The 24097-nt window shown below is 38.4% G+C and overlaps 1 protein-coding gene across 8 annotated transcripts in view; it reads left to right on the forward strand.

Moving 5' to 3' along the window:
- Positions 1 to 23881, forward strand: part of tenm4 (teneurin transmembrane protein 4) — a 493967-nt gene extending 470086 nt beyond the window's left edge. For all 8 annotated transcript variants that reach the window (XM_056474308.1, XM_056474302.1, XM_056474300.1 and 5 more), the window contains 4 exons: positions 3790 to 4086; positions 4892 to 6506; positions 8620 to 8762; positions 20569 to 23881. In XM_056474308.1, coding sequence (XP_056330283.1) covers positions 3790 to 4086; positions 4892 to 6506; positions 8620 to 8762; positions 20569 to 21327 — 2814 coding nt within the window. In that variant the 3' untranslated portion in view covers positions 21328 to 23881. The remainder of the gene's footprint in view (positions 1 to 3789; positions 4087 to 4891; positions 6507 to 8619; positions 8763 to 20568) is intronic.
- The last annotated feature ends 216 nt before the right edge of the window (positions 23882 to 24097 follow it).

A 24097-nucleotide genomic window follows, 5' to 3' on the forward strand; every position in this document is an offset into this window, starting at 1 on the left:
TAATACCTGGTTCTGTAACCAAACAACTTTCTCTTTCAGTCTGAAAAAACATCTTGACACTTTCGCTATGTCCACGTGGTTTGGCCTATTAATAGTTTTTTTTTTTTTGCTTACAAACATCTGTGACAGTAGTTTTTCACTGTGCTGATTGTTTATGTCCAGCAGACTCGTTGTTCTGTAAACCCTAGTTCACACTACAGGATTTTAAGCCTGATTTGAGCCCGATTTGGAAGTTAAGGAGCTCACCGACAGATCGGGCTGTAATCGGGAAAAAATGCGCGGGTGCTCGGAGCTTGCCAGTCTTTATGTGTGAAATAGTGAATAACGCATCAAAGAGGCTCGCTGAAGCATTGCCGACACCTCGCAGACAGAAACCAATATCTAGCATGCTGAATATTCCAGAGCACCCCTCCACCCCATGAGCTGCAGCCAATGAGAGAGCATATCAGCATGAGCTGAATGGCCATGTGCTCAGGAGCTCAACAGAAACGTCTGTGATTAGCCAAAATGGGCATCGATGTACTCGCTTCTTTCTGCTTTAACACAGACCTGAGAGTAGGCTATATTAACAGTGGAACTAGAATTCTGTAACTATTAGAATTACCATACTGTTCATTCTGACCGTTCTCATATAAGAGGTCATATTGTGATGTCATATTTACTTTCAAAACTTCTATTAAGATATTAAAATTAAGCTTTGAATGTCTGTCATATTTGATGACACCATTACCCTAAAAATCTTATCTTTTTTGGTAATACAGCCTATAAATATGAAGGTATGATACTAGAAGATGCAAAGGTCTGGGCCTCGCTTTTATTTTCACTTTCAAACAGGAGCTATTTCGCGGAACAGATTATGCTGTTTTGAAATATGTATCTGAAGTAAATTTAGGTTTTTGCTGACAGAAAGTTATGATTATGTTAGCAGAAAGTTGCTACACAAAAAAATTAATGCATATTTAAATTCAAAATGAAAAGTAGCAGACATGCATGTAGTAATTTGACCAATCTGAAAATTAAAGGTAGAAATGCTCAAAAAAATAACAATGTTAGAAAGAAATACAGATATTTAGAAAACATCAGGGTGTTATAGAAATCTTAGTTTTATTTCAAAGAGTTATTTGAAAAATATAACTTACAAATTACAAAAATTAAAAACTCTCTGTATATCTATCCACAGCTGACTGACGCATCAGCTGATTGACGTTGTTTTTAAATGCTCCCTTGAAAGCTTGAAACGCTGTCAGTGATGTAATCAGCACACAAGCAGCCAATAGTGTTCAGCTTTTTCTGATGACTTCTCCCTCAAAATTTCATTGGCTGTGGTTTAGTAGCTTGACTGAGCTGTTGGCAAACGTGTTATTGTCAGATCATGTAGTGTGTGAACCCCCTTTTGTGGATCATTTACGTAGTGTCACATAGTGTGAACACTACAGCGATTAAGACACAAAAGTCAAGTCATGTAGTATAAACGACACAGCGATTTGCCGATGTTTAAAGTCATATAGTGTGAACAAGGCTTTAGTGTAAGTAAACGTCTTTTTGCAGTATTTGCATACAGTTTGTGTTTTGTCTGGCGCACTTCACCGCTGTCATTTTAATCTGCCTCCCCACCTCTTGCTCGCCGCTGATGTGCAGGAACAGCAAGTTGCAAAGCGCCTGCAAAGACAGTGCCCCATCTATTTAAAACATGTATCACGATTCGTTCAAAATTTCTACCAATTTGAATCACATATTTTAATCGATTTTCAACCAGCTCATGGTGAATCATTACATCCCTAGAAAGAGAAAAAGTTTATCAGAAAGTGCAAAATTCTTTCTTCATAAGTATTCACATCATGTCAAGAAGTGTTAGTACACTCCAATTGGTCTTTTTGTGTAGGGAACTTGGACAATCCCCCAAACCCCACTGCCTTTTCCCCCACCCTTCCCCAATCTGATCTCCTTCCTCCAACAATATCTGCTTTCCTCCAGCTAAAACCATTTAAAGCAATGTCCAATTTAAGACATTCCCCTTGAGTGGGTTTCCATTCTCCAGGGGCCCGGGATCTCACTGCCAAAAGAGCTTTTTTTCCAGCCCGTTGGGCCTCAACCAGAGCCTGGCATGAGCATCCAGCTCTCTCTTTTATTCTCTCTTCAGTTTTGTACTCAAACTTGTCGCTTCAGTCAGTCCATGCTGGACAATTTAGCCCTTGACACAAGTTCTCTCATCCTCAGAGCCCTAAAAAGCCTGACTTTTTGATGCCTTGGATCATCTAGCAAATAATACCTGACTGAATTGTGATAAGCACAAATAATAACTGTTTGCCAACATGTTTTCCCAAACGTTCTTCCTTCCGATAGACCATCTGAGTTCTCATTTTCTCAGGTTATGCTAGTTCAGATGCAAGGGCATATTCTCAATTCCTCAGTTCTTCAGATCAAAGGGTCAAGTATTATTTGAAAAAAATGAAAGTGAGAGAAATGTTGCTGTGTTCACATGAGTAGGTGGGGGAGCAAAAAATATCTGCCCTTTATTCTGTCAACCTCTTTGTTCTGTCACCCCCACCGGGAATTCTCCTATTCATGAGCTGCTTGCTTTTAATGTAAAATAATCCTCTCAATTAGGTATTAGTGACATTAATTGGCCCCGGTGTAATTGTCCCTTCACAGATGAGAGCTCCCAGCATGCCCACGAGGAAGAGGAGAGAGAGAGAGAGCTTGCTTTCTGCTCTTCCCTCCATCCTCCACACCACTGGACAAAAGCCAACAACAACTCACAAAATCACTTTAAGACTCTGTTAAGCTTTGCCAACAGTGAGCCAAGCCGGGTGCCAGCGTACCTGATGAGAAGAAACCAGATCAATCAAGGAGACATTACATGGAGAAGAGAGATGGAGAAACGAGTTTAATTATAATGCTTTTTAAAAACAGTTTGGCCCAAACTTCCAGATGGTTATTTAGTCAATACTCATTCAACCCTGTAGCTGTAATACCACAAAGTGGTGTGCTTGGTATAAAAAAAACAGCTGGCACAAAAACAGTCTGCCTCAAAAGAAACGTAGCTTTTTATTCCAAGTAATAAGAAGCATACATAATAAACATTTGAGCCAATTTCATTATGCTTTCTTTACCAATTAGCGCAGTACATTCTACAAACGCCCAGTCTGTAGATTTCCCCCAGTCACAAAAATGTAAAAAGAAAGGCACAATGTAAAAAATTCATCTGCTTATAACACACTGACATTTAATTAGGTATAGATGGGTTCCCCGTATATTATCCACCATTAACTAAATTCATAGAGCAGCAAAAAAGGTTCCAACTCACTGTGCATGAGCTGAAGGTATTAAGGTCTCTAAATCCTTGATCGCCCCATGCATTGACCTGTGTGTGCCTTTGGGATTACCAGCCATGTAGGACTTGTTCTCAGCTCTGATCTCAGCACGTGCTGGGGTCTGAGGGCTCTGTGCTTTGAACTGAGCCAAAAACTCAGTATGACATCATTCAAACAGTGTAGTGCAGCTTTTAACTTCATATGCAGCTCAGAGGTGTTTTCCTGATCCTTCAAGTAGAACGGAAGTTATCTATCCCTCAGTGATTCCTTCCTGGAATGGGAATGATTACACTGAATGCATTGCTTCTCTCATTCTTTTTGTTCTAACATGCAGCAAGCAAAGAATTCAATCTTGTTTGCTCTAGAAGTGTGATAGTAAAAATCATTAAAGTGTAAGAACACTAACAGAAGATACTACATTCTACCAAGTGTGCCTGTTAAATTTAGTGGTCTAATCTCTGTGTTATTTTTGTAGGTTCATAATAGAAATTTGTTATCCATGGATTTCGACCGGGTAACCAGGACTGAGAAAGTGTATGATGACCACAGGAAGTTCACCTTAAGGATCCACTATGATCATGCTGGAAGACCTACGTTGTGGGCTCCAAGTAGTCGGCTAAATGGTGTCAATGTCACTTACTCACCGGGTGGCCACATTGCCGGCATTCAGAGGGGCACTATGTCAGTCCGAATGGAATATGACCAAAATGGGAGAATCACCTCAAAGATATTTGCAGATGGAAAGTCATGGAGCTACACCTACCTTGAAAAGGTATGCACCTTTGAGTGTAAAACAATGCAACATGGTTGTACCTTCTTCCAGTGACATCTTTTTGATGAACTTATTTCAATAATAAGTTCTAACCTTGCATGCATAGGCAAAGGTCCTCTCTCAAGTACAGCCATTGTTACGACAGACAGCTTGACAACTTGATCGCTCCTAAGATATCACTGTGAAAAAAGTAAAAGACCACTATCTTGTTAGAACCAATATCTGAGAAATGGAAGACCTTACAGTGTAATTGCAAAATAGTATGTTGAAATGCTGACAACCCAATACATTGTTTTAAAAGAATCGATTATAATGTCTAAACTCGCTCTATTTAATATGTCTTGCCAGTCTAAACTGACTACATACCAGTGAGATCAATAGCCTCAAAGTAAAAAAAGAGAGGAGTTGCTTCCTGCTGAAATCTAAACTCCAGAATATCCTCCCACTGACCTCCATATAAGGTGACATTATTAAAAATGGTATCAGGAGAAGTGGTGAGGGGGAGGGGTTGATGACTTAATCCTCATTAAATGAGATTTTGCCCTTCTTCATTTTTCAGTCAGCGTTGTAGAGCAGCATATTTGTAATTTTTATGCACCCTGAAGTGATTCTGTGACACCCCACCGTTTGTTGTGCAGTTAGTCATGTGGTGCAATGTGACTCCTGGGTACTTAGTGACCTTCAGTTTCATTGGGTGGAGAGTTTCACATTTAACTATTTGAAGTGCTGTTAGAATGTGTAGGGAATTACTTTGCTTCATTAAATCAGCTTACTGAACACCGCTTTGTCATTTTTCTTTTGGCAGTCTATGGTGCTGCTGCTCTACAGCCAGCGACAATACATCTTCGAGTTTGACAAGAACGACCGCCTTTCTTCAGTAACCATGCCCAATGTGGCCAGACAGACCTTGGAGACCACCCGTTCCATCGGCTATTACAGAAACACATACCGGCCACCCGAGGGCAATGCCACAGTTTTGCAAGATTACAGTGAAGATGGACTGCTTTTGCAAACCATCCACCAAGGAACAGGGCGTAGAGTCATCTATAAGTATGGGAAACTCTCCCGTCTGCTAGAAATCCTTTATGATACGACACGGATTGCCTTTTCTTATGATGAATCTGCTGGCATGCTGAAAACTGTGGGGCTTCAAAGTGAAGGTTTTGCTTGTACCATACGTTACAGGCAGATTGGACCACTTATCGACAGACAGATCTTTCGTTTCAGTGAGGAGGGCATGGTGAACGCCCGCTTCGACTACAACTATGACAACAGTTTCCGGGTCACCAGCATGCAAGCAGTGATCAATGAAACCCCCTTGCCCATTGACCTCTATCGATATGATGACGTCTCAGGCAAAACAGAGCAGTTTGGCAAATTTGGGGTCATCTACTATGATATTAATCAGATTATAACCACAGCTGTAATGACCCACACCAAACACTTTGATGCATACGGACGAGTTAAAGAGGTGCAGTATGAGATTTTCCGTTCGCTCATGTATTGGATGATGGTACAGTACGACAACATGGGGCGAGTGGTGGCCAAGGAGCTTAAAGTCGGACCCTATGCAAATACCACCCGTTATGCCTATGAATATGATGCAGATGGTCAACTCCAGGTAGTGTCCATCAATGATAAACCTTTATGGCGCTACAGTTATGACCTTAATGGCAATTTGCACCTCCTTAGTCCTGGTAATAGTGCCAGACTTACACCACTACGCTACGACATCCGGGACCGCATTACCCGTTTAGGTGATGTGCAGTACCGATTAGATGAGGATGGATTCCTCAGGCAGAGAGGCAATGATTTCTTTGAGTATAACTCTGCTGGGTTGCTCGTTAAAGCTTACAACAAAGTTAACGGATGGACTATCAAGTACCGCTATGATGGCTTGGGCAGGAGAGTGTCCAGTCGAAGTACCCAAGGTCACCATCTGCAATTCTTCTATGCAGATTTGTCCAGTCCCACCAGAGTCACACACATGTACAATCACTCAAGCTCAGAAATCACCTCACTTTACTATGACCTTCAAGGCCATCTTTTTGCCATGGAGTTGAGCAGTGGGGATGAGTTCTATGTGGCATGCGACAACATTGGTACTCCACTGGCTGTATTTAGTGGTGCTGGTCTCATGATTAAACAGATTCTCCACACAGCTTTTGGGGAAGTATATTTGGACTCCAACCCAAGCTTCCAGCTAGTAATAGGCTACCAGGGCGGCCTTTATGAGCCCCTTACAAAGCTTGTCCACATGGGCCGCAGAGATTACGATGTTCTTGCAGGCCGGTGGACCACTCCTGACCACGATATCTGGAAGCGGCTCAACAGCGACAACATTGTGCCCTTCAACCTCTACCTGTTTAAGAACAACAACCCCTTGAGCAACAGCCAAGAAACCAAGTGCTACATGACAGGTAAGAATAATTTCTTATAAATATTGTTTGGAACATACTGAGAGGGACATTATTTGATATATTGACCCATCTCCAAACAGTTATGTGGAGGAATGCGGGGATGCTGGAGTTTATTCCAGCATCTTGGGCCAAAAATTTGGGGGCTTTTAATAATCTCCAAATATCTTCACTTTTACACTTTACCTTCAGCATTCTAAAACACCATGAGTACATGGTGCCAAGAATCCTCCTTGCACAACAGTGATTATTTTTCAGTCTCTCATCCCAGCCCCAGCGTGGGGTGTACTTGCTTCCACATACACAGCTTTTTGAGCAATGACAGCACAACAAAGTGCCCTTTGTTCTTCATTCAGGTTTGCTCCTCTAAAATATCCCATCAGTCTTTGCTTCCTCGGCCTGTGCGGGAGGTAAATAGTAGTGAATGCTCCCCAGTGTTAGACAAATAACACAAAGGAGTCTATGGAACTAGAAGCTAGGGGCTGATTCACTTTTCTCTTCACTTGAAAGCAAAATCACAGCCTTACTCAAAAAAAACAACAACTAAATATTATAGTCACATTTGTAGTCTATAACAGTGAATACATGCTGTTTTTGACTGAAATCAAAGCCTTGGTTCATGCCCTTACTACCAAAGGAAACGAATGTTGTAGAATCACAATATTGTTTGTTTATGATATAACCACTTTGTTGTGGTTGATCCATTGAGTATTCTCTTGAACATATTTGCGGCCTTGTTATTTGAAAATTCATATGCATCATTCATATACTTTACAAGTTTATTTGGAGTGCACAGCAGCCCTGTCCTAACCCTTACCTTGGATGCAACAAAACTACACCTCATGGGAATTGTCTAGAACAAAATAGGTTTTTCATAAAGCACCACAAAAAGTTTATTGGTTACTGTAAACCGATTGTTCCTAAATGCATTGCTGGCCAACACTGCTTGGTTAGCATGTAGCATGTACGGTAACACTTTATTTTGATGTTCCATTTGAGTATTAGTAGACTGCTTAATATCTGTTGATACTGCTCCTTTAACAGACATTTAACTGACTATAAGAAACTTTGCAAGTACATGTCTACTTATAATCTAATGAGAATTAGTTGGCATGTAGATGCAATATAACTTAAATTCAACAAACAGACCATCAAAATAAAGTGTGACCGCATGTACTAGACCAGAACTAACTAGCATACACTAGAGTCTGTGCTATATTTGCTACATGATCTATCATTTGAATTTTTTAATTACAATGCACTAAGCCATTATTCAAGATCAGCTAAACATCTCCCAGCTAGACTGTACGCTACATCATTAATGCTAGCTTTGAAGAAGAGAATCTAAAGATTCTGCTCGATATTAGATGTACTTGAGTGAGCCATCAGCCTTTTATGAGTGATGGCACTGACATTTTCATTCCTCTCAGAAATGCAGGAGGTCCCTTCATTGTCCTTAATCACATTCATATTTAAAACAACTCTGTCAAGTGACAGAGTCTTAAATAAAGGAGCAGTCGACAGTGTGCACTTCACTGCTACACCAAAGTTTCTTCTATCCATGACTAATGTGCTTTATGCGACAGGGAAAAGACACTAAAAAAGGCCATTTGATTTTGTTCAAGGTTCATATTCCAAGTATATCACTGTGTAATCTGATAGCGTTCACTATCCATGCTAATGCTTCTAAATATGCACAAATACCAAAATGCATTTTCTGATTATAGGCAGGGTGACACATTTGGTCACAGCATGACACATGTACGATAATCAAGTGCACCAGCAGTTTCTCACATGCCGGCTCTAATTTTATCAGGTTTTTGTGTGGACCAAGTGCTACAAATGATCATCTTTTTTTTTTGGAGATTTGCCACTTCCTGTGGAGGATTAATCATATTTAGTCCTGTCTCTGAAACTAGCGTTGCCTGTAATGACTGCGGGAGCTTATTTCAAAAAGCAGCTCACTTGGCATGTGTCCTGATTTGCAGTGAATCATGCTTTTGTGGTCTACTTCAACCAAATAGACTAAATTGTTATACAGGCATTAACAGTGAGAGCTGCAGTTGCCTTTGGTCTTTTGTAAGTTTTTCATCGCATCGCATTTCTTTTCCAACAGATGTTAACAGCTGGCTAGTGACGTTCGGTTTCCAGCTATACAATGTCATCCCTGGCTACCGCAAACCTGTCACTGATGCCATGGAGCCTTCATACGAGCTCATTCACACCCAGATAAAGACTCAGGAGTGGGATAGCACCAAGGTAATTCATCCAATAACAAAATTGTCTTTTTGTTTGCTCACCTCTTTAAAAACACACCTGGCCTTTGACTCCAGCTTCAGACTTTATTTGCAGTAACTTGACCTTTCAGTCTGCCACCTCCCAAAGGAGACCACACCAATCAAGCCAGATGCTCGCACGAATGAGCGTGGCCTCTGCTCTGGCTCCATGAGCCGAGGGAAAGGGGTCAAGCTAAAGAGCCCTTGTAATAGGACTGCCATTAGGGAAATTCACTCCAAATTTCCTCCAGCAGCAGCCATTGATTTCAGCTCAGTCTTTCACACTCTTTAGCTTTCTGAAAGATGTTGTCTCCCTTTCTTTGCCTATTTTCATGCCGCCGTGTCTCAATGCACCCTGTTTTTCTCAGTCTCAGACATGCGCTCATTATCGAGCCTCCTTTAAGCCATCTGAATAATTAAGGAGCTAGTTGGACATGGTGGCGGCTCTTCTGGCTGTTGTAAAAGACACTTTACCTCTTGAGGTAAAAAGTCACTCATACCATTATATAAAATTGTAGTTATCCCACCAAACCATTTTCACATATTTGCTGTATAACAGCAACTGAAGCTTTAATTTTATTTTATGAATTAATGTAATGTTTTTAATTCATTCAGTTGTTTCATTAATTAAAAATTTTAACTAAAACCTTACTTTTAACCATTGCACAGGTTTCATCACACCAGATTCAAGTACACATAATTACTAGCAAAATATAACATTCATGGTTACAGATAAATGGTTACACACTGATGTCTGTGGAGACTGCAATAATTGTTTTTTAACATATTCAGATGATGTGCTTTATTCACATCATATGCACACTGTTTAGGTAACTAGAATTTTTACTCTATTTTTCTCCCAAACTGTAAAAAAAAAATCTGGTTGCCTTAAATTTTTAAAAATTCTTAAAACTTCTTTTAAAATTCTTAAAATTTTAGTCCATTGAACTTCATTCATTCATTTGCATTTCGGCTTAGTCCCGTTATTAATCTGGGGTCGCCACAGCGGAATGAACCGCCAACTTATCCAGCATATGTTTTACTCAGCGGATTCCCTTCCAGCTGCAAAAAACAGGCACTTATTTTTTATGTATTTCAGGAGAAGTTGATGAATTAGCATGTTGTAAATCCAGCAGCTCTAATCTCTCCACTGCAGCACAGACTAACAAGGCAGCACCCATCAAAGAACAAAGTGGTTAGCACTATCACCTCACAGGAAGAAGATTCGGGTTCCAGCTCTGCCAATTTGCATTTCTGTGTGGAGTTTGCATGTTCTCCCCATGTTCGCGTGGGTTTCCTTCGGGTGCTCTGGTTTCCCCCACAGTCCAAAGACATGCATTATAGTTGAATTGGATGAACTGAATTGGCCATAGTGTATGAGAGTGTGTGTGAATGCGAGAGTGCATGGGTGTTTTTCTCAGTACTGGGTTGTGGCTGGAAGGGCATCTGCTGTGTAAAACACAAACCGGAATAGTTGGTGGTTGATTTCGCTGTGGCGACCCCTGATAAATAAGGGAATAAGCCAAAGGAAAAGGAATGAATGAATGAATCATACACATATTAGAGAATAATTGGGATGTTTGTCGATATGTGCAGAGGGGCTGTAACTTTAAAAGTGACACATTCTAAACTATGCAGGGGGTCAGCACAAGTGTTTAAAACTTACATGTGAAATGGTTATCAATTAAGGCTGATTTATACTTCTGCGTCAAGCACGCACGGATGGTCTAGCGCAGCCTTTGCGCGGTCGCTTAGCCTTTGCTGTAGCTGATACTGACATGCACTATTCAAAAAATGTAACTAGACGTCACAACAATGAGTACTGATTGGTTGGTGTGGTAGCAGTGACTAGAGTAGGCGGTGCTGAGAGCCGCGAGCTGGAGCAAGTGTTTACAAGTATAGAGTCCTGTGAAGAAGCTCCAGATGGAAAGTTTTGTTTTGTGTTTACCTTATGATTAAAGTTGTTGCATGTCCAGAATGAGCGAGTTTTAGCTACTTGTAGCTTTCAGAAAAAACAAAACACCCGCAAAGAAACTCAACAGAGAGGAACATAAAAACTTACTGCCAGCTAGCATTTCAGAAGTGTTATTGCAGTGCAACACAAACAGCACGCAGATGTATAAATGCACAATTACACGCAAGGCAGGCGCCATGGGTCACGCAGATCACTCGACGCAGAAGTATAAACAAGCCTTTAACTTAAAAGGATAGTTCGCCCCAAAATAAAATTCAGTCATCATTTACACACCCTCCACTTGTTCCAAACCTTTATGAGTTTCTTTCTTTTGTTGAACTTGTGTAGGGAGGTCCAATCGCTTTGTTGATAAGGGCTTCAATTCCATCCGTCCAACAGTATTAGCAGCACAACCTCAAGCTATCAAGCTCTATAATAAGCTAGCATTTGAGGCTGAGCGACATGGGTGTGCCTCAGACAGCTGAGATATGAGATTTTAAATGTAATGTGATGGAGCTGTTTGAAGCCGTCAGCTTGGCAGGTTTCGTATGGCTTTCACACATTCAAGGAGAACTGAAGTATCCAAAAAAGGCTTTCAAGTTTTAGACACCATAGATTTTGTTTTTATTCAGTCGAGTTGTGAGGGGAAAGCAGTTTCTTTGCAAAAGATGTGCTGGGTTTTGACGGCCGTGTAGATTTAACTTCCAGCAGAGAATCTCTTTTTTTTCCTCTTTCCAAATGATTCTCTTTTGTGAACTAGTCATTATAATTTAATCACAAGCACACTGTCTTTTCTCGTTGTGTGTTTTTCCATACAAAGCTGTGTAACTTGTCAGAGTGTGCATTTAGAAAGCCTCTACCAAATACAATGCATAAAAACAATAAGTCTTATTAGTTAAATATCAATTTTCCTTTTGATAGGCCAGTACCAATTTCTAAATCTTAATCGAATTGAGATGTAATTTGGATAAAAAGTCTGTGAATCAAAATGTAATTAAAAAAATATAAAGTTGATAAAAATGTATCCAAATAGATCAATATGATATCAAACCCAATCAATATAGTATTGAATTGCAACCATGTGTGTCAAACCAATTCAATTTTGACATGATATATGTAAATTAATATCAAATAAAGTTGAATCAAGATAGTAAGTAAATTAAATTGATTAAACATTGATTTTGATGTATATATAAATTAATCAATATTGTATGCACTTCAATGACAAGTTGATGAATCAAATCAAACCAATTTAGACATAATTTTTACATGAATTAGTATTAAATAAAATTATGCCAAGATCAGAACCAAATCAAGTCAGTAATGACCTGATATATGAGGCCTTGAGACGAAAAACCATATAAGTCTATTGCCATGTGAAGTTGAGTATGACAAGGGAGTGAAGATCCAAACGCAGGTTTCTTGAGAATGGTCAGGCAAGCAACGGTCAACCCAGAGGCAAACAGATGTATACAGGAAATCCAGAGTCATGGTCGATAAAACAGGCAGATGGTCAAAAGGCAGGCAGCAAGCAACGTAAACAAACAAAACAAAGCAAGGGTCAAAAAAACAGAAAGCAAGGCTAGGAAAATATAACCTAATGTCAAACACAGGTAAACAAGACTGAGCAACTTCTGTATGATATGTTGTTTATTTTGATAGATTAACTTTTTTTGTGCTCAGAGAGAGAGATCACATCACATACGGTTCTTCCACTCACCTCTTTAAGATTTTTCCCTGGGTTTTGTTCTCCTCTTTGATTTAAATATGGTTTCCCACCATCCCTCAAAGCATTCCTTACTCTGTCCTTTCATTTGTTCATGTTGCCTCTCCTTTTTTGCCAAGGATTTGCCTTTTAATGTTCGAGGCAAAACTAAATTTATTTATAGTTAAATTAAATCTCATGAATCAAAGATGAATCAAATTTGTATCTATACCTAGCCCCAAACAGGAAAGTGAACTTTTCTATTTTGACCACTTCTCAAAACCTGTGCAAAGTTAAAAGAATCGCTGTGGAAGGTTTGTTTCTCTGCGAGAGCTGTGGGCTGACTTCAAATCAACTTGGACACAATGCAGAGATTCGGCGATGGGCTCTGTTGGGCAGCAATCTTGAGCCTCCGGGGAGAATCCGGCTCTATCATGTACCTCGTAGGGTTCCTATCCTTTGGGAACCTCAGAACTGAATCCAATACCTCTTTCAAGACAGAGCTCAATAGAAACGCCTAATTCAATTCCAAACCCTTGCTTGAATTTTCCATTTCAAATGTTTTTTCATATTCTTCACGAGACGGTAAAAACTTCTGAATGTTTATTCGGAGACTCAAACTTTACTGCGGACGTGAGACAAAAATAGAATGATCTGTATAACTTTTACATGTTGAAGTCAGTCAAAAATCAGCTCTTTCTGGCTCAAGCCCACAAGCATATATTTCTCCCTTTTTATTAGAGAGTTCTAATTGCGAACCAATTTGCTTTTTGGAAATGTAATTGTGGGGTCATTTATGGGCTTTTAAAGCAGCTGCATTTAAAATAAAAATGTACTAATGGGCCTGTAGCTGTGCTGTTGCTCTTTTGAGAGTCTAAAGTGGGTTGTTTATGCCATAATGCCCATGTTACATTTACAAGACCTGCAGAGCAGAGTATCTGAAGGCACACAGGAAATGACCCTTCATTACTGGTAGCCTTTTCTCCTCCAATTTGTTTTCTGGATGAAATTTGCTATGTAGCAACTATTAAGAAACATGTTATCCACATCATAACAGCTGAAGGAGGGATGCTGGATCGTGGACCATGCTTCACCCCAACATTTAATAAATGAACTTATTGTTTACTATAAAAAAAAATCTTATTTTTTTTTTTTTTTTTTTTTTTTTTTACTGTTGAGCAAAAAAGAAAGTACTTTGAACAATGATGGAAACTGGTAGTCAATGAAAAATAAATGTACTGTGGAAGTCAATGGTTAACGTTTTATGGTTACCATATAAAAAGGAAAGAAGAGAAGGGTGTGTGAGTGATTGAATTTTACATTTTGGTTGAACTATCCCTTAATGTTATTCATTAACACTTTCACATGTACGTTTCTTTGGTGAGTGATGGGCACATGGCCATGTTAGTCTGCGCTGCAGGGGAGAGATTAGTGCTGCTGGATTTCCAACATGTTAATTCATCAACTTCTCCTGAAATACATGAAAGCAAGTGGCATTTTAACTGTGAGAAGAACAGTGGTGTAAAGTAACAAATTACAAATTCTCAAACTACTGTAATTGAGTAGTTTTTTCTCAGGAATTGTAATTTACTAAGTAGTTTAAAAATGTGTACTTTTACTTTTCCTTGAGTACATATTTAGTGCAGTATCGGTACTTTTACTTCACTACTTTCCTTCAACCTCAGTCACTACTTTATTTTTTCTTGTCTATGGGTATTAGAAAAATCCGTCCTGTGATTGCTGTCCAATTAAATTGCATATAGAAAGTAAATCGCATCATAATGATCTACCTCAAGGGCGCTTTATAATTGCTACCTATAATCAACCAAATATCAACGTCATTTGACGTCGTTATTGGACGTCAAAATAAGGTTGTCTTTAGACACTGGCTAGACATTGAATTTTGGTCACCTGACATCACAACCTAAATCTAACCTAATACTAACAACTTATGATGTTGTGTGCCTGCTGAGCAATAACTAAATACACTACAGAAAGTTATGCTTGCACACATCCACAAATTACATGTAAATGCATCAGCATTTTCAGTGTAATACTCACTACTCATGAGTACTTTTGAAAGGTTTTTTTACTCATACTTTGAGTAATATATAAAACAGATACTTTTACTCTACTTGCACTACATTTTTAGGCAAGTAATGGTACTTTCACTTAAGTATGATTTTTCAGTACTCTTTCCACCACTGGAGAAGAATAGCATAAATGTTCTAGCAAACTAAACATTGTGTATCTAATGTGAATGCATCTTATAATTATGTTTAAAAATAATTAAACATTGCAGGGGAAGCAGATTTGAATTTATTAGCTGATAACGCAATGTACTGAAGGTTTTAAACACACTGGTGTGATCATTTCAAGGGGTTAAATAAAAATTTATAAAGATAATGCAGTGTGTGAATAAGTGTTTGTGGATTTTTCCCAGTACTGGGTTGCAGCTGGAAGGGCATCTGCTATGTAAAACATATTCTGGATAAGTTGGTGGTTCATTCCGCTGTGGCGACCCCTGATGAGTAAAGCTGAAGCTGAAGGAAAATTAATAAATCACAACTAGATAACAAATCTAGTTTGCGTTATCTTGCTTCCTAATTAAATTCAAGATTTTTTGACCAAACAAGATGGATTCAGAGCTCTAAAAAAATTTTCAGCAACAGCTGGATAGTGAGGGTGGAACTTTTTATCACTTTCACTCTCGTTTAGACTCCCAGGGTCTTAAAGAGCTGTGAGGATGAGGAATGATGTAAATGTGCTGGCTGAGATCCACTGGATGGCCACAGATTGATTTTGACTTTGATCACAGCCCTAATAGACATCCATGCTGTCTGACCACCCAGTGCTTTTTGAATGATGTGTTCCTTTGCCTGAGTTTTTTTTTTTTTTTTTATTAATTTTTTTTTTTTTGGTCAGAGAAAAGTCGAATGCGTAGGTTACCGTACAGGCAGCAAACACCAGTCGTTTTTTCTGTCTGTGCCCTCTGAACTGTGACCAGAATGAGAAGCCTGCTGGAAGAAACAAACAAACAGATTGTTCTGAGGTGTAGAGTGCACTTTTAAGATGGGGATTCCCAAATTTTATTTATTCATTTATTTGTTTTGTCTGCTGAACACATTTACCCCTTAGTCAACACCACTTTTTGAACATAGACATAAAAATTGCATGTTTAACTTAAATGATTGCCAGTCTTCAACACTTTCATGTATACATATAAGATTGGTCTCATTTAAAAAAAAACATATGTGCGACTTTAAGTGAATTTAAGTTAAGGTTCAAAAAGTTAAATCAAACAAAAGTTATGTGCATTATTTAATGAAAAAAAATATATAAATGTACATTTTATTTTATTACATAAAATATATAAATAACAAAAATGGTTTAGCATAGAAATGACAAAAATGAAAGCTAAACATAATTTATAATTATATTTTAAATTTAAAGTTGATACCTAAAAAAAGAGCTTTCAGTAACATTTTGTTTGGGTGCAGTACCAGACATCACCACCATTCAGTTTACATTGGTGACCATATGAAGGCATGGTTCAAAGTATAGTTTTTGAGGAATACGAACTAGTTTTCTTTTCATTCTTTTGACAATATTTGTAAAGTAGACATCACATTTTAATGAAGTTAGAACAGTCTGAAAAAACATGTTTGCATGTGGATTGCTGTAGCAAAGTAATGCTTTACAACTCTGATTGCTTGTCACAAATAAATAATAACTGTTGCTCAGTAATAAACCTCATGATATCTGGAAACTAGACATATTAAGCTTTCAAATGTTATATAGTTTGTCATAATTGATTTGTGTTTAGACTACAATATTATGGTTTAAATATGTAACTGCAAACGGTCCAATAGGTTGAAGTGTGACATTAAATGGGGTTTGATCTATTGCTCTATCACTACTATACAAAGTAATTATGTAAAATATGTATTTAGAAGACCTAGGCCTTTCCAACAATATATAGGTTGTCTTGATTAGATTCGTATTTGACTGCAATATAATGAAGTAAACGTAAACTTAACCGGTGGCAGGACAGTGACTGTTAAACGCCTAAGCGTTTTGACTTAAAATGCAGTTTTTGAGTTTTTGTTTTTGTACAGTTTGCCTTCTGTACAGTATATTCTCTATTTTGTCACCACAAAACTACTCTTCCAATACCATGTAGCATGTGTATATATAGGCAAAAGCCAGAAATGCATACAATAGTCTGTAGAATTTTAATTAAAGACCATGTTTTGTGAAGAAAATGTTTTAGTGGTAATATGCATTGGTGAGATCTTCATTTTCTCCACATTTCGATTACAGATTTTAATGTAGTTGCATCGGCCAATTATTGTCCTATCATAACAAACCATGCATAAATGGAAAGCTTTTCAGTTTCAGATGATGTATACATTTCAGTTTTCAATAATTGACACTTTTGACTCTATTTTTTTAGCAAATGTTTTGATTGTGATTTAAAAATGATTCTTTTCATTTAGCAGTTTTTATTTTATTTATAAGCTTTTCATAAACGTGTATATCCCATTCTGGGAAACTCCTAGAATCTCAGAATCTTTTAGAAACTTCTAATATATATATATATATATATATATATATATATATATATATATATATATATATATATATATATATATATATATATATATATGTCTCTTATTCAAAATATGACACATAATTTCATGATTGTTGTCCTTGAAATACTCAAAGAGGCATTAGACAAACTAATAGCTTGTTTCCACTGAACAATTCGGTTTGGTTCAGAAATACACAATTATTGCCATTTCCAGAAGTACCAAAATTGGAAAATTGGGAACGAAATGGAGGAGACCAAACAAAACAACAAGCTCCTAAAACAACAGATGCTTGTGTTGACAAGTGCTTGTGTGAGGGGATTAAAAAATATCCACTATTCTAAATGAATATAAAGATGAAGTAGCTGTAAATCTGAGCACATTTACATGGGAGTACCGGGTCTTTTAATCAGGAGAAACATCTGCAGGCTTCATTCGCTCTGCACTTTATCTCATCACTGGAGAAAAAAAACGGATAAATTAAAACGAGCAGTTATTTCATTTCAAGTTCAGTAACTCAATCTGTAGTGAAGGGCAACACTCAGCAGAGAGTAAAGAGGGAGAGATGGGGACATGTACTCTGAGGGTTCATATCAGATAGCGCAAGAACTTTGTTCCTCTGCCAGAGATTCAGCTGGACTCTGTTTCTCCTTCCGGACAGGAACCCTGGAGTCTGACACCCACAACACACTATTTCTAGGACTTGTACCATTCAGCTGCATGTGTAGGTCCCTCGTGCTTATCTAAATCTCCTCTTGGGGCGAGGATTTCCCGTCAAGTCACATTAAAGGAGAGGGGAGCTTATAATGGCATTACTGTTGGACAGAAGAGAAAGTATTCATTTCTCTTCAAGGAATGCTGTTTTTTATTCTTTGTGGCATATGCATGGTAAAAAAAACAGAAGTGAAAATATGGAAAATGAACCTGACTTCAACCTCAATCTCTGACAAAAAGCATCCACAAACTCAGAATTACATGTATTCAGGAAAGGACTATCATTTTTCACAAAGCAGTCTGTGGATTAAAGATTCCCTCAACATTTTTAAAGTGATAGTTCACCCAAAAAGGAAAATTCTGTTGATATTACTCATCCTTCTGCCGTTTGATCCAGATCTTTGTTCTTCTTTAGAACACAATTTAGGATGTTCTGAATGAAATCCGAGAGCTCCCTCATCTTACATAGACAGCAATTTTCCCAACACATTCAAAGTCCAGAACAATACGCCAAAATATCCTCGAAATAGTCTGTTTATTATCAGTGGTTTAATCAGGATATTATGAAGCTACAAGAATACATTTATGCAAACACAAAATAAAAATAAGTATTTTATTCAACATTTTCTTCTCCTCTGTGTCAGTATAGGGTGCACGTTCATGAGCACTCGTGTTGGGTAACTTACTTTAAAAAAGTAATCGATTAAAAATTACTGACTACTACTTGAAAATTGTAATCTGATTTCATTACATTTACATTACTTCATGTAAAAGTTAGTCAGATTACTAATTACTTTACTTTGAAGTTACATTTAAAACATTTAACATATACCTTTAAAAATGCAAAATAAACTCTTTCAGTAATTCAATATCCATTGAAAAACATTACAATGGGTTGATCACATTCAGCTTGACATATTCAAAAGAATTAAAGAGTTCGACCAAAACTTTTTCACTTGTTCCAAACCTGTTTGTCTATTTTTTTTTTTTTTATTTAACACAAAATAAGACATTTAGAGGAAAATTGGATAGCTGTAACCATGTACTTCCATAGTATGAAAAAGTACTACAGTGTTTGGGTGTTCTGTGTTTGCCTGGGGTAATTAGTCTACGGAAATGTATACAGTATATACTACATACAATATATAAAGCTGATTGCTCAGTTATTGTCACGTGACTTGCGGTTTTCAAATGGGTGTGCTTGGGAAATGCGAGTGTGCACAACAGACAAACAGCTGCACTTCTCTTCACATTCAGAAGATACCTTCATTCCCGATCCTGCACAAAAATCCAATTTAGCCTGTTTAGGCTGAGTTGGGTCGCTTTGTTTTTGGGTGCCGGTGTCCTCCTTGGTGACAAGTATTGTAGTAGAATACTTTTAATTAAGTGCTTGAACAAGTTGCTGGTCGAGTTAAAAGCAGTCGAAAGTCCAGTGACTGAACATAGACTGAATTTCACAGCAATATTTTTGTTTTTATGCTCAATGAAATCAAAGTAATATCTGTATTTCCACTTGAGGAAGCAACCACTCTCGACAGCAACCATTTCAGCTAAGGTTCTCCAGCATTATTAGAAGCGCATGCTAATTAACTGACGTTGCAGTGGAAAACGTGATTTAAAAGAAGTATTTTTTCTTCTAAAAACTATATTTGTAACTTAAGTTATGCGATTACAATGACTAGTTCTGTAATCAAATTACACAAGTTTAAAATGTAATGTAATTACATTACTGCATTCCTCAAATGCACAACAAAGAGCAAAGTTGTCCTGTGAATATGCACAATATACTGACACTGAGAAGAGCTGTTGAATAAAATTACGTTTTTTTTATGTGGGCACAAAAATATTCTCATAGGTTGATAATATCCCAATTGAAGTCACCACTGAAGTCATATACTTTGAATGCGTCAGGACCATTGCTGTCTATGGAGCATGAGAGAGGTCTCAGATTTCATGTAAAATATCTTATTTTGTATTCTGAAAATAAAGAAACATTTTGCTTTTGGGGTTGGTCAAGGGTAATTAATAACATAATTCAAATCTTTGAGTGAACTAAGCCTTTAAGCAATACTCTATTTTCATTACAGTCAAGTTTTCAATTGATTACAGAATTTGTTTTCTTGACTTTTGCCACAAAACAAGTTTCTCATTTATGTAAACATACATGGCAATAAAGCTTTTTCTGATTCTGAAGATTGTGAATGCTCTCTAGTGATTGTCTCTTCAGAAGAGAATGGGTTTAATAATCACAAGAACCTGTTTACTCCATAGATAAAAAGGCATTCAAGAGTTAACGCGTCAAGTCAGCACATTTGAAAGATCTTCAAAAAAGTCTTTACTTCACACACCTGAGCATAAAATAGAATGAGTTATGCTACCTAGTTATATCAGGAAAGGTGAAATGTTTGAAGTGTTAATGAAGCAGCACGATTTTTGTTTGAGGGGAAAGTCGAGCAGCTGAATGTGGGGGTAGGAAGAGTTTCCCGCTGAGATCGCCCATCCTGCGCAAGCCATCAGGAAATGTTACTTACTCCCAGGAAATAGAAGCAGCAGCGCAGGTGGTGGGCGCAATGACGCCTGCCACAGGAGGAGATAACTTAATGAATGTGAAAATCATATGCAAGGATCTACAATGTTTTGCTGAGATGAACCGTGTCATAATATGTCACATTCGATCTATGCTGCCGCAGCCCTTGCTATGGCCAGCAGTAATTGCGAGTGCTGTTTTTGGAGATGCAATATCATACGTTTAATTTATTCTCTCAATGAAAGTAGTCACCCATGATCAAAGCGAACACTCACAGGGTTTTGTTTTTTCTTGCAGTCTGTTCTTGGGGTGCAGTGTGAAGTCCAGAGACAGCTGAAGTCTTTTGTCCGGTTGGAGCGGTTTGGCCAGATCTACAGTGCGAGTGATTCCGGGTGTCCTCAAACCCCTCTTCGCACGCTCTTTGCAACAGGGACTTCGCTTTTCGGGAAAGGTGTGAAAGTAGCCATCCGGGAAGGCCGCGTTGAAGCGGACATCATCAGCCTGGCTAATGAAGATGGCCGAAGGATCGCCGCAGTCCTAGACAAGGCAAGCTACCTGCAGGACTTGCATTTCACCATTGCAGGCTTGGACACGCACTACTTTGTCAAATCAGGTCTGGTAGAGGGTGATCTATCTCTGCTGGGTATGACAGTCGGCCAGCGTACGCTGGAGACAGGCGTCAACGTAACGGTCTCACAGGTCAACATGGTCCTCGGAGGACGTTCGCGCCGCATAACCGACATTCAGATGCAATATGGTACTCTAAGCCTTAATGTTCGCTACGGCAGCAGTGTGGACGAAGAAAAGGTCCGTGTTCTGGAGCTTGCACGACAGAGGGCTGTTGCAGCCGCATGGGCCCACGAGCGCCACAGACTACGGCAAGGAGAAGAAGGCTCTCGGACTTGGACGGACGGGGAGAGGCAGCAGCTCCTGAGCTCTGGACGCGTACAGGGCTATGAGGGCTTTTACATAGTATCAGTCGACCAGTTCCCAGAGTTGGCCGACAACATTAATAACGTCCATTTCTTGCGACAGACTGAGATGGGTCGCAGGTGACATGAACGCGAAGGGAACCCGCGCTCGGACTCAACGTCCCGGACTTCTTGCCAAAGACAAGTTGCGTTTGTGACCATATTACGTTACTTTATTTTTATGTTGACTGTGCCAGACTTTTTTTAATACATGACATACACGGTTGCAAACAGTTGCACTGTTTCAACAGCAGAGTGCCCTTCTCTCTTTTGGTAATTCTTAAACCCTCTTTGCCCTTCAAGTGCGGCCGCTAGAAGGTGGCATATGGCGGAGTCGGCGGTTTATGCCTTGGTGTTTGTGGGTTTGCTTAAAGGAATATAGGAAGAAGGCTGGTAATGCATTATGCTCACTGGCTCAGCCTGCTGCCAGACGAGCAGATTGTTATTCACGAGCTTCACTCTACTCTGCCTTTTCCTGCGCCTCAGCCAAGGAGAGACCTCTTTTAATCGCTTCTTTTTATACTTGAAAGCCCACCGGCTGTGTCATACTTAAACAAGGACATTGATGTTTGCAGTGCATTGCTACCAGTTCAGATTCCTAACTGAACCCATCTCATGTTCTAAACTTGTTGTGGTGTCTTGTAATATTTTGGGACTGAGTGGTTTGCTGGTAACATCCTTTTATTATGATTTCCAATTTTGACCAAAATGGCTTAAAACACATAGATAAAGGGAACTTAATTGACAAGTATTTAGGAGACGAGTAGGAAATAGGTAGCCCCGTGGTCTTTAAAGATATGTGTGTAAATGATTCAGCACTGTTTGAATTAAAACAAAACCTAGTGAGCTGCCTACCTAGATGCCATTTTAAAAGTCTGTTCTAATAGCTTAGTTAGATTTAAGGCAGCATTGCAAGCTGTGTTCACACCATGTCAGAATTTCAACACATCCCGTTGACATCTGTCCTGACGAATTATTAGAAAATAGTGCACACCCGAGATGTTATGACCACTTCAATTTGCTTCATAGCTTCATCACCACCTCGTGTGTGTTGTTGTCTATTAATTTAATAGGCTGTCATTAATTATCCCTTATGTAATTATGGAAAAACTGTCATGCCTGAACATAGGGCACAACTAGATCTGGCATAGATGGTACAATGATCATGCACATTTCCAATTTATGAATTGTAATGAATAGTTTTACAATATCGTAATGCTTTTTTAAAATGATGTTCAAATTATGACATGGTGTAAACGCACCTACACACATGTAGGTTAAAAAAATCTAAATGGCTGAAAAACTTATCATTATATATTTTGTTTGTATTTAATTTTGTACTTAAAAGTATCGTTAGAAGTAGTCTGAACTTATTCTAGACTCTCACCCAGTATTTTTGTGCTGTATGCACTTTATTTATACGAGTATGGTGCATTTAGCATAGCAAAATGCTAATTTTAAACTACTGAAATTAATTCTTCCATGCACAGAGCTATTTGTCTGGCATGTGGTGATCCAAATAAATCACATATGAAGTTCTATCTCATTAGTGAGCTGCCTATAAAAGGCAGTTCCCTATGTAGGCTGTTAGACAGCAAGGCAGCTTGCTAGGTTTTGAAATGGAGCTACTGAGACTTTGTTTTTAAGTAAAATAGCTTATTTCATGGTAACATTCACAGTATAACAGTTGTGAAACATACAAAAATGTGAACATTTGTCCTTTTTATTGCTAATTGTTGTACTTGAACAATGCCTAGTGTTTCAACACATGGAATAAAGTCCAAAAGGTCGGTCGATTCATTTAATTTGTTTTCATGGTTACGGACCATTCCTGAATGGCAGTATTTATTTTAGTGCTGTGTTTTTTAGAGGAGTATACACCCTCATATCTGTCAGTGAAATAAGCGCTTCAAGCGTAAAGTGGCATGAATGCTTAAAAAAAAAAGCACATTACTTAAACGTGCACTCAGATTCCTTTTTTTTTTTTTTTTTAAGAAATACGTGCTGTCAGTGCTGCATATTGTGGTAAGCAAAGCCCTGTGAATAGCCTTTGCCCCGAGGGTCTCCCAAGCAAGGGCCAATGTCGTAAGTGCTGCCTGAGATGCATTAAGGCCTGCAGTTGAAATGCACATCAGCCCACCATCTGGATACGTGAACTTCAAAGTGCATCTATTTCTGGTTGGATGGTGTTAATATGTCGGACATGAAGGCGCATTGGCGTTACATGAATCTGCCTCTGCTGTCGCTCTCGGGGAAATCAATCGGGGACGCTCACTGAAATGACTAGATCAAGTGTTTTTAAGCTGTAAAATATAGTCCAGCATATTTTGGTTTAATTTACTGTCATTGAATGCAGTGACTTGAAGGGTCTGACAATATCGCTGTATTTAAAAAAAAAAAAAAAAAAGCAACGTCAAATGAAGGATAAAAAATGCTATGTGTTCAATTGCACTGAAATACATTGTAAGGCTTTTTGTTTTTAAACTCATTTGGACTTTTTGTTTCTTTTCAACACTGTGTTTCTAAATGCTTCTCTTGGAAACTGTAAATAGGAAGACAAGAAACGGGCTGTAAATAAAATGCAAATGTAGATACCTTTTAGAGCTACAGCAGTGAATCTGTGTAGTCTTTAGTTAAAGACGGAAAAAATAAAGAATATTTTGTGTTTACATTTATTTCACGGCATTGTGATTTGCATTATAACATCTCATTTTTATTACTATCAAACAGGTTTCCCACAATGTGGTTTAGCATTTGCATTTCTACTACTGCTCCTGAATTACTCCGTTATCTTACAGCTCCATGGTAAAGGATTTTGAATGCATGCAAACATTATTAATTCAAATATTTTCAAA

This window comes from Danio aesculapii, chromosome 15 (genome assembly GCF_903798145.1).
Source record: "Danio aesculapii chromosome 15, fDanAes4.1, whole genome shotgun sequence".
Classification (NCBI taxonomy): domain Eukaryota; kingdom Metazoa; phylum Chordata; class Actinopteri; order Cypriniformes; family Danionidae; genus Danio; species Danio aesculapii.